Raw genomic sequence first — 11,892 nt, forward strand, 5'->3', positions numbered from 1 at the left:
ATTGCTAAATTTTTGTGTAAGAGTTCCTCAAGACACATCAAACAATTTTCTTGCAAAAAAAATAGCAAAATCAAAATCAGTTTCTTTTGTTTTTTATTGTTTTGTTAATTTCTTATGCATTTTAATTTTTTTTACCTTTTGTTTTCTATTGGTTTTTTTGCCAAAATTTGTTGCAGGCACTTTTTCAAGCTTATCTACATTAGAATTGATTAATTTCACTGGTCAAAGGTTGAAACAATCTAATTAATATCAAATTAACGAAAAAACACAATTTGCATTGGATTTGCACACGATCATGAATTTGAGCTGTTTTCAGGTCGACATGCATTTATGTAAAACATTACATAACTGCAGAACGGTGTACCCGGACGTTGCAAATTTGGTCTCAAAATATGCGGGAGACGTCAATGAAAAAGTCATGAAATGATGCGGCAAAATCTTGGTGCGTTGCAGAATCGTGGTGGGAAATGTTGGGGGAGGGGGGTCTGCAGCATTCGCATCACTACAGAAGGCTCACAAGGTGCACATTGAGTGATTTTTTTTTTTTTTTTTTTTTTTTACCACTTCCCATGGGAAGGGGCAATTGATGGAATCTGTGGGCCAGCAGAGCATTTTGTGTAGAAAGTAGTGTTAAAAACAATTGAGGCCATCACTTCAAATTTTCTGTCCAAATTTGAAATTATCATACAATGGTTTGTCGGGGTTAATTACGCTTCAGGTACAGCGAACAGACTTTTGTTTTCAGAACAATGCAGAGATTAGACATTCAAACTGGTCTAAAAGAAAAAAAGAATACATGTCTCTAGACTTGAATAAACATGAATTCAACTAATACACTGTATTATTTGAGTTAATGTCATATGACTTAAACTACTTTCACAATAATATAAAACATTGCATTATGCTGGATTCCTATTGTGCAATGACTATGCACACCACAATTGGCCATACACTGTACATACTATCCATACCGGTACATTAGTTTTTGCTCTTTGATTTCTTTCCCCTTTATTGAAGGTACTTAACTGTTTTGCTCAATAAAACAGGCTGCTTTTGTGAATTACTGTGAGTCATGATGAACAGTGATTGGCAAAGTTATGAAACTTTGGATATCACTTGACCTAGTCTTTAAAAGTGGTACTCTTTTTTAGTTTGTAATTTATGCAAACATTTTTTCTAGTCTTTTTTAACAAGTACAAGTACAATGGTACTATACTGCATGAGTTTGATGATTGAAATAAAAGTTTCATGTCTTATCTGATGTTTCTTAGCTTTAACTTTGCATTCTCATGAGGAAACATGTAATGATTTGAGTTAACACACAATTCTGTAATCACTGGACAAACCGTAACGTTACTAACCGTAACGTTACTAACCATGATTTTTGTACTTAATTTTCAAACAAAGTTATAATGAGAAAGGATATTTGGGGTAGATATTGCCCTTAAAGCTAGAAATGAAAAATAAGTGTTGATATATTTCAAGCTATACCAGTTTTAGCAAACTATTTGTTCAAAGATGCTCATCAATTTTTTATGTCCTTTTTTTGTAACGTTACTAACCGGCATTAAAAGCAGACCTTTCTTCTAAAATAATTCATGAAATGATTTCATTCTTTGCTCTGTTCTAGGTCTACACTAGAATGATCTCTGGTGACATTAATGAGACTTCACATCCACAGATAGAGAAATGAGTCTAATCTAAATCATGAGAATGTCCCTAAAATGTAACGTTACTAACCGCGGAATTGCCCATCTGTGATTGTTAGCTGACTAGTGATTGTCTCTTGCGATTGATTCCGTGGTCAGATGTTACAATGTGCAGATTTCGAAACATGAAAAAATTCATTGCACATTCATTTCAAAAGGTTTCGACACTTGGCAGAAGGCCACCAAAATGTTAATGTACATGAACGATCACAACAACACGAAAGAGCATGTTCGAAGCTTATATAGGTCAACAAGAATCCATCAAGTTCTCCGTTCACAGTGCAGTGCAGGAGGGAGCAAACCACTGCTTCAGATGTGCTATCTCTAATCTTCAGGACAATATGTTTTCTTGGAAACAGGAAAGCATAGTTTATCTTTCCAAGGTGATACAGCTTGTGATGGAGTGTTCTGGAACTTGATGGTGGAATGATGTAAGAGCAACAAAGAACAACTTCCATGGACGAAACACAGAAATGACTGGACCTCTAACACAATCCAAAATTATATCATCGAAACGTATGGGCATGCAATTCAACGAGAAATTGCCACGGAAATCCAGGCCTATGACTTTTTTAGTATCATGGCTGACAGTACAAAAGTAGTAATGAGCAATTTTCAGAGAGTGTGCAGAAGCAGTGTCAAATTTTGACAGGAAGTCAGAGTTCCTTGGATTCTACAACTGTCCCAACACTAACTCAACAACTTTGACCAGGGTTATCAAAGATGGGTTGCTGCACCTTCAGCTGCCCTTTCAAAATCTAGTTGGTTTCTGTTTTGATGGTGCTCTACCATGACACAGAAAAGGCTAACTCATTTGGCACTTATCATGGCCATCCCACATGAAACTCTGGATTCCTTAGATATTTCTTCACTGATTGAGAAGTTCTGTTTGAAAAACCCTGAATGCTACCGTGTAATTGGCAGAGGGAACTAATGTCGCACCTTGTAATAACAGAAATGAAGAGAGAAATACTGTAAAATTGAGTATGAATTTTACACAGACTGAACAACAGCTTTATGCCATTATGATCCAGAGCATGAATTATCTTTTGTTATGCATACTTGAAGCCCCCAGATAGAAAATGCCATAAAAACAGGACCCAAACCCAGTTGATCTATAGCAAAACCAATAAGTCTTGTAAGTGTGCATTTCCGGTTTCGTTGACTTGAGTGCAGGATACCTGACAAGGTATGTACAGGTGGACAAACGCACAGCTGTGGGTGACAAATATAGCAAAGGTGATCTAAATCCACTTTTTCACTCTTCAAAATGAATTCAAATGAATTCAAATGAGTTGAAATGACAATCATTAGTCTTTATATTGGTGGACTGCACAGGGGCTGCCACAAAATGTTGGTATTTGCAGCTGTTCAAATAGAAAATTCATCACAGCGTTGCCAACTCACTCAAGGATGTGTGCACAACAACTGCTCCATGTGTACATTGTACATCATATATTGCTCTGCATCAATTGCTCTAAATTATTGCACTTGCCATCTACTACATTCCTCAACCTTTCTCGCAAAGTGTCGCGATAAATGCAGTCTCACCATAGCTGCCATCAACTCCTGCAGCCACGAGAGCTCCACTGAACTCAGGATAGTAGCGGATGATCCTCTGCAGCGCCGACTGACACGCCACGTCCGGCGTCATCCCGTTCCGCATGTTCTCCACAACCTGGAAGCTGGTATGAATAGAAGTACAGAGAGAGTGACAGATTACTGCTGTGTTGATGAATGCAACTATGAAGAACCTCCACATGTTCCCCCTCCCCAGCTGAAAATTCTCAAAGTAGGGACAAACAAGTGGAAAGCATCATACATAGCGAACATAACTGTTCGCTATGTTGGTTTGTTTACCTGAATAACTCAGAAAGATATGAATGCATCTGGATGAAATTTTCAGGAAAAGTTGATACTGACACAAGTTGCTAGTGATCTCGATCACCATCTGGATCCAGGATTTCTTCTTTCTTTCTTTGTTTTGTTTTTTTTGAAGGATTCTTTATCATTAGGAAATAGGGCCATTATGCTTGGCAGAGGTCTGGGCTCTCTGAGTACTTTACTTGTTTGTAACATTGGTTTGTATGCAGAGACTCCAACCCCAATCACCTTCTGATCTGGAGATTCTCCCGCCCGAAACCCCTAGCAAACGGGAGACTCCAAGTTGATGTGTGCGAAGCGCAAAGTTCCTAGGGTTCTAGATGTTCTCTGGTGCTATCTAAGGCTTATTTTTTCAACATACGATAGCAATAAGTAAGAAATCCTTTCCACCGGGAGACACAGAGCCAGGGCGGGAGAAATCAAATCTCAAGCGGGAGAACGGGAGATTTTGCAAAAATGGGCTTTCGGCGGGAGATCTCCCGTCGAAAACGGGAGAGTTGGAGTCTCTGTGTATGAAGAAGAGAAAGTCCTGGAGCACTCCTCAATACTCTGGGAAAAAGGGAAAACAGTGATTATTGATGAAGCAGAGATTAATCAAATTGCAAGCATCACGTACTGACAAGACTGCTGTTTGATGATCATCGTCATCTAAACAATCCTTCCTTCACGATTACATTATCATTATTATCACAATGCTTGTTATCATTATCAACATTATCCTCAATAATACTACTGCTTTGCTTATAATCATAATTACTGGTATTAACATTTAGTAGCAGTGGAAATAGCATCTGGTAGTGTGGTATAGTGGATGTGCCAGTGATGCTGCCAAAAGGTACCTAGGGAGGAATCTCATCATGACATCTCCATCACCAGTTCCCGCAGCTCCGCCCACATCTTTGTCCACATAGGCACCAGCTCCAGCAATAGGGGAATCCCCCACTCTCCTGAAATGGAAAAAGAAAAAGAGAACAAAATCAGCAAATCTCTAACTCCAGAGGAACACTAACTGCACAAAACTTGACAAACAAAAGCCTGATTCTGTGAAAATTGAATTCGGAGTGCAGAACTGCAGAATAGTACACAGAGATGAAAAGGGGAAAAAAGAAAAGAGAAATAGCATGTTGGCTGGAGGTATTCTTCACTAGAGCCATGCAAAGGGAAATCAAAATGAAGAAAAACCACACTGCACAGGAAGGTGATGAATTGGTAAAGACGTACATACAGTGTAAAACTATTGATGTGACTCCTATCATCCCCCCCCCTTTCACTCATACTGTTGCTATTTCACTCTCTTCCTATTTTTTAATCCCTGTGTTGTTCCTTTTAATCTTGTTTGATGTTGGCTCCCTATTCATCTTTATCCTTCACAGGTGGCCCCTTGTGATCCTTGGAGTCATCACTGGCCCACCTTTACCTTTTGTCTGTTCGCCCCCTTGCTTTAATCCCCATTCATATACCTGTTTGGCTATTCAAACTGCCTTTGACTTCTAACCCACCTCTTTTGTTTTCATTGTTCTGTAGATCCTATCCCTCCCTAACCCTCCCCTGACTGTGCTTGGTATGTGTAAGTATGTGATTGCTTTTTCTACTTGTTTGTCATTTTGCCTCCAACAAAGATTCTGCTGGGATCAAAAGTTCAGGCCCCTTTTGACTCCAAGAATTAGAGTAAGAATGTTAAAAAACAGGCTTATTTGCCTTCAAGTGACAATGATGTCATTCCAAACAAATTTGGGTTCACCAGAGAATCAGTAATCAATGTGCACATGTGGAACAATGCTTAGCAACAGCAGGTATAGGCAAAATGGCATACAATATACCTCCTTTTATACTCTGGCTCATCTTTCTTCTTCGAAGGCAAAGTAAAGGAGTGGTTTCAAGGCAATATGATGATGTCAACATGATTAAAGATATTTTCCAAAGTTTTCAGATCATAACAATTATTCTTCTGCAGAGGTCATTACAGCAAAGTACTTAATCATCTTAATGCTTAATCAGTTTGTTACCCAGGTACTTTGTGGTTTGCTCCGTTGGTCGATGTACCCCCTGCGATACGAGCCTTGGAATCGACCACGATCATTCCAATGGTGTCATGATTCTTCCGGCTGACATCTGGGTTGTACCGCTCTTTGCTGGCCATCTGCTGCTTGCCATTCCTCACGGGAGTGTACGGGCCACAGGACTTTGAGGGATCGGGCATGACATTCTGCACCAACATCAAACAATAAGCATATTATATACCTCACCAGAACAAAAACATATGCAAGTATTACATGTGTATATTGTACATTCTTGCATGAACACAAGTAAAAAACAAACAAACAAAACTTTTTGTATATTATACACATCAAATGAAAATAATGTCAATCTTCCTCTATTTGCACCAAACATATACTGTATATGCCATATATTTTGCAAGTCTAAATTTTTGCAAATCGGGAATTCCCGACAATTTCGCGAGTGGTTACATACGCGATCGTAAAGTCCTGTACTGAACGGAGAAGTGCACATGCGTATGTCACATTCACATCGAGATCAGAGTCAATATTTTCGTGTGTCTTTAATTTCGCGAATAGCACCTGACTCGCAAAATTCGCAAAAATAAAAACCTCGCGAAATATTCGGCATATACAGTAGACTGTGCATCTCTTTGTCAGGTACAAAATATCTTCATGTAACTCAGCGAATATGGACCTTAAAGTTTTTCAATAGCAATCAGATATCATTGTTAATACAAGAATGTGCACGAGTTCGAAAAAGGGGCTTCTATGAATCCATACCTCTAAAAGGGATGCAATCTTACATGTGACACAAGATCTCATCATTTTTCCGTTTATATATAACATTTCACATTCGAAGGGTCAGGAGGTTTATGAAAATATTACTGTGATAGGAAAGGAGTTGACAAAACATTTCAAATGTTTTCTGAGAATAAAACCTTTAATCATGAATTGCATATCTAAAGGTATCATTGTTACTTTGCAATGAAGGATGTGTGCTGTGCTATTGTGTATGAATTACTCTCATGCCATGGGTTTGATTACCTTCATCACACTGCATTTCTTCAATATATCTTCTGTTTTTATCAACATACAGACAGAAATAACACAGAGGAGACAAAATTTATGGAAAAGTATCTGTGCAATGAGGCACAATGATGGAAAAATACAATATTGTTTAAACAATTAAACTCACCTGTCTATAATTTGGCTGACAATTATTTTGTCTCCACGCATTCCAGATTGCCCTGCAAATAATGAGAGCAAATATTTTAACATGCTGAAAAAATTGAAATCATTAGATTAGCACTTTCCCCTTTCTCTTACTCTAAAGGCACATAACACATAGTTTGACCATACATTTGCATAAAGAAAAAGAAAATGAACCCTAGATCATTTACTGTCAATCTCCGGGACTTGAATTGCTCCTCCTTTGCATTGTACAGTTTCCATAGCTCACATAAAATTTGTCTGTGTGTTTGTTTGTTTTTCGACAATAATCATACCTGGATTTATTTGTTGTCAAATCTTCTTCCTTGAATCCCATTTCTATAGCAAACTTTGTAGCTGTGGGAGAGAGAAAGAGATAGAATAAGATATGAGCATTATTCTTCATGATTAAAATCAATTACGAGATCTACAAAATTCTTGTTTAAAATGAAACATTATGCAGTTAATTCAATGTCAATGTGTTAAAATATCTGGTATGTGCAAATGCGGTAAAATATCTGGTAAACTTGTACATTGCACCCTCACATGTAGAAAAAAAAATCCATGTAACAAGAAAGAATGCTGGCAATGGCATAAACGGACTAATGACGCACATGCACACTACGCAGCTTAGAAATATAAAGCAGAAGTTAGATTTCTTCATGTTTCCACAACACCTAAAAGGAAAAGTACTTGATTCCCATACTATATAATTATCCTCATGCAATTTTTGTTCACAGCTTTCCTCTTTATATGTGCCTTCTCTGAAAAATAGTGAATAATTGTAGCACTTAAGTATTCTAGAAGTTGCTATTCCTAAAATATCATGCATGTGCCTGTGAGGAAGCATAAGGAATATAGGGCCTATTATGAATATGACTAATAACATATTCATATCTATTGCAACCTTCAGTGACGTGCTACAGTGCTGCACATTATTGTGCTTGGACATAGAGCTGCAGATCGGCCCAGGCAGACCATCCAAAGTAGAAGAGAAGCCAAACTGCTGATGAGTGTCTTTCTCTAAAATGAGAAATGCTGAAATTGCTGAGAAGCTTCATTTTGGGAGACAATGTACATAATAACAAATTGTTTCTGGGAGACAATGTACATAATAACAAAGTGTTCCTGGTAGACAATGTACGTAATAAGAAAGTGTCTCAAAGTGCTGATATGACCCTTCTTTGTACGTTACATGTAGAACGTATCCTAAACCCGATGAGAGGGATCACACTTGTTTTAATGGTCAGCTGTAGGCACCTGGAATCGAGACAAGGGAATACCAGTTGTAAAGAAAAGGTAACTGGTGGAAGTCTGACACTGGTCAAAACAAGATGAGGAGTGACAGTTTTATCTGCCCCATGAGTACTAGCTTTAAGTTGACAAGGGGGTAATGTGCTGACATTAGTCCCTAGCTGCTGACACTAGTCTTTATTGTGCTGACACTAGTCTTTATTTTGCTGACAGTGCCTTGTGGAGTGTCCACTTCATAATTATTCATCAGATGACCAATGGTCATCTATATGATTGGTTAATTGTGTCGGCAAGGGGAGGGACATCTATGTGCCATATTTAATGTTACATTTTAAATTGGTTTCCAAGAGGGGCGGACTCAGTAAAATAATCATATGCATGAAGCTTGAGAGCCTGAAACAAAACCAGGATGCAAGACCCCAAAATAGTTAGTTATAACTCGACATCTAAAAGTAGCTCATTGAGTGAAGAATCATTTCACTCCTAACTGTACACATCATTTTTCGGCTGAATAAAAGTCCAGCGGACACCAAGGTTCACATACGACTTGTGTGGAATGGGACTTTGATTTTCAACGACTGCCGGTGTGTGTGTGTGCAGGTGAATGATGCGTGAAAGGTACGCCAACATCCATGAATGTTGAAAACCTCATTACAGTGCCTTAATGGTGACCTTTGTACCCTAAACTTGTATTTACCTGACTCTCCAACAAGAAGAGTCTCTTTTGTGTAATTCATCACTGCCCTGGCAACAGATATGGCGCTCTTGATGCGACGTAGATCCCCAACAGATCCCACTGCATGGGTTTCTCTGTTCAAAAGAAAGAAAAAAAAAAAGAGTCTGAGAAAAAATTAAATACAAAGGAAACCTGACCAACTTCTATGCAAATCCCAACATAGCAATAGGTTGCAGAGGGAAGAATGGTAATGGTTTGTGATATTTTGTTGTATTGTAAAAATTGTTATACTGCACGCTTTTCCCTCCTGAAACATTTATGGCAAACAGGATATAGCAACTACGTACAAATGTCACATAGAATGACAAAGGCACTCCAACCAGGAATGTGTAATTCTACCTCCCTGATCAAACAATAACTGTCATATCACCCTTCAGCATCTAAATTGATTGTGCCCCATGCATGAATGTTTGTGTATGCTAGTGCTTGTTAGGTGCGTACCGAGGTATAGTTGTGCGCATGTGTGTGTGTGTGTGTTCATGTGCAGACTGGAATTGTACAAATTCTAGCTGATATCAGATTGTATCCCAGTACTCTGAGTCTGCCACTGAATCTCCTACAATAGTGTGACATTTACTGCTGCCTTTCCAAGTGTAGCAGTTGACGATTCCAAAAAACCTCTAGCTAGGTGCTAGAAGACAAAGCCCTTTTTAAATAGCACATCATGTGCTTCTACGCAGCGACATAAAGTGTAATACGATTTGAAGGCACTATACGTACCCATCCATGATCATCGCATCAAGAGTTGTTTCTCCAGATTCATCAGGGCTGGAGAAATAATGGTTAGAATACCATTTTAAGACATACACGTGTGTAAGCCATCAGTATAATAAAAAAAATAATTCAAAATTAATGTCGATTTTCATTTCTACATCACTTCAATTTGCATTGATTCTCTACAAGTGAAGAATCACAACATGACAATAAGTAGAGCACCTTACTTTAAAAAGCATTTTTTTACTGGATACATGACTCTGAACTTATATCCAGAAATACAACAGTTCTAAGGGAAAATGGCAAATTCATAATTCAGTGTGATTACCCTTAACTATTGAGTCATTAATAGTGCAAACATATATTCAGAGCTATCACATTCAAGTAACACAAGTGTGGAACAACATTTCTTACATTGAAAGAAAAAAGAAAAGAAATAAACCCACAAAACAAAACAAAAGCATCACATCATCAATGTAAAGGAGATAAATGTATCTGAAAATGTTTGCCAACTTCTGTGGTGTTGTCTGCCTCACCTGCCCCCATAACCCACTGTGCCGTCACATTGCTCCACCTCACAGACACTGCAGCCCTGCTCCACAGCATCCAGTGCCGAGAGACCACTGCCGAGGACTTCCCAAGCTGATCGGATCATCACATGACAAAATGAAGCATAAACAGCATGTAGCATCACTTGGCAGGCGCAGGCTGCCTGATTGATGGCATATCTGATATCAACCTATCTTTGGTTCAACTTTAATGTATCAAAAACTACAATTACAAAATGACAGAAACCAGTCACCATGAAGTGTACACTTTAGCCTTTGAGGTACATAGAGCTTAGAGGTAATATTTCCAACTTAAAAGCAAATCTAGACCAGAATACTGATATTGTCATTTACTTAGAGTAGACAACCATGTTTGCAGCAGGCTTTGTACAGGTAGCTTTTTTGTGGCCCCTGCCATTTCTCATTTTTTATGCGAAAGTGGTCAGACATGCTATTTCAATGGCATGTGCATGTCTGACCACTTTCTTTCTAAAGTTTCATGTTCACTGTTTGTCCTCAACTTTTGTTAACTTTCTCTCTTCGGTTAAGGTAAGTTTAACCTCATCTCATGCTAACTCAACTGCGATCAGCTAATTGACGATTGATTGTTTACCTCTTTCTGTTGCGTTAGTAAAAGGCCAGGTGTTGATCACGAGTGGCAGCGAACACGTGACGCTTTGTATAGAAGAAAGACTAATCAGAAGAAATGCTAACATTGCAATCAAAGAGAAAGATATAGAAAAAGGCACATTTGATAACTCCATTTTGCCTTCAGATCTCTCAAACAGAGTTGCAGGTTGCTGACCAGACCGGACGTAGAATCTAGTAGGGTCTACTACTATACTTGGTACGCAGAGCAGAGAACACGTTTGTTGTAGTGCGAGGACAAACACCACAAAAATCAGAACGCATGGACCATGTACACTCAAGGAGGTACATGTACTAGGACACTCCATTGCCTGTTCCTGTGGGATCGTGAACGTGTGCGATCACCTGACTATTTCAGTTGTCAGGTGATACATCCATTCGCAAGCGATGATATGACATCACGCGACGAAAAACAATAAATAAAAAGGTACGAAGCACGAAGGGAACATAGATTACTTATGACATTCTGATCCTCTTGCAAGTATAAAGTCACTATTTTGCATCATCTATGTAATTCACCAAGTTTAAACAGCAAAAAAAGACACAAACAAGAACATTGTTCTACACATAACATATATATATTTATAATTTTGCTCTGTCAGCAAGCAATCCCGTGTGGTCTAGTGGTTAGGATTCGTGGTTTTCACCCACGCGGCCCGGGTTCGATTCCCGGCACGGGAGGCCTAACTTTTTCTTTTTGTCAGTCTGATTTTTGGATTTTTTTTTTTTTGTGTGTGTGTGTGTGTCTGTATTTATCACCCACTTTTTTTTTTTTTTTTGAGGACAATATAGTCGTAGGATTGTAGTCATCGTTGACGACTTTCCTTTTGTTATCAATTTCACCTATTATTTTTCCTTTACCATACATAGAGGCTCATCCTAATTTGTTTCTTTCCAAAAATCAGAAAAGAATTTTACAAAGACAATGATAAAATCACGAGGTTTTACAACACACAAACTGTAGAAAAGTGACTACAGACTTTCAACAAATTAAATGTTCCATTATCACAATAGTTAGCCTTTTTTATTTGCTTTCTGTATCTTATATTAGGCCCTATATCATCAAATTATATATACCTAAAAAAAAGTCTCCAAAATAAACAAGTCCCCCACTGCCGCCCCTCAAAATAATCTATGCCAATAGCAAAAATTACATAAGAGTATGACAACCTGTTCATAGTGATAATAAT

At 38.3% G+C, this 11,892-nt stretch overlaps 1 protein-coding gene and 1 non-coding gene across 2 annotated transcripts; one reads left to right on the forward strand and one right to left on the reverse strand.

Annotated features, from left to right (window-relative positions):
* Positions 1-3,219: 3,219 nt before the first annotated feature.
* Positions 3,220-10,968, reverse strand: LOC139727935 (N(4)-(Beta-N-acetylglucosaminyl)-L-asparaginase-like). Its single transcript, XM_071638908.1, has 9 exons — positions 10,668-10,968; positions 10,043-10,148; positions 9,513-9,560; positions 8,754-8,866; positions 7,099-7,159; positions 6,789-6,840; positions 5,600-5,799; positions 4,433-4,540; positions 3,220-3,394 (listed from the first exon to the last, which is right to left on the reverse strand). Exons 1-9 carry the CDS (start codon positions 10,816-10,818, stop codon positions 3,220-3,222), a joined length of 1,014 nt encoding a protein of 337 aa, XP_071495009.1. The 5' UTR covers positions 10,819-10,968.
* Positions 10,969-11,311: 343 nt separating this feature from the next.
* On the forward strand, positions 11,312-11,383 carry Trnae-uuc (transfer RNA glutamic acid (anticodon UUC)). Its single transcript has one exon. It is a non-coding gene; the product is annotated as a tRNA-Glu (tRNA).
* The last annotated feature ends 509 nt before the right edge of the window (positions 11,384-11,892 follow it).

This window comes from Diadema antillarum, unplaced genomic scaffold (genome assembly GCF_040938485.1).
Source record: "Diadema antillarum isolate AM-2024a unplaced genomic scaffold, OU_Dant_1.0 seq00000160_RagTag, whole genome shotgun sequence".
Taxonomy (NCBI): domain Eukaryota; kingdom Metazoa; phylum Echinodermata; class Echinoidea; order Diadematoida; family Diadematidae; genus Diadema; species Diadema antillarum.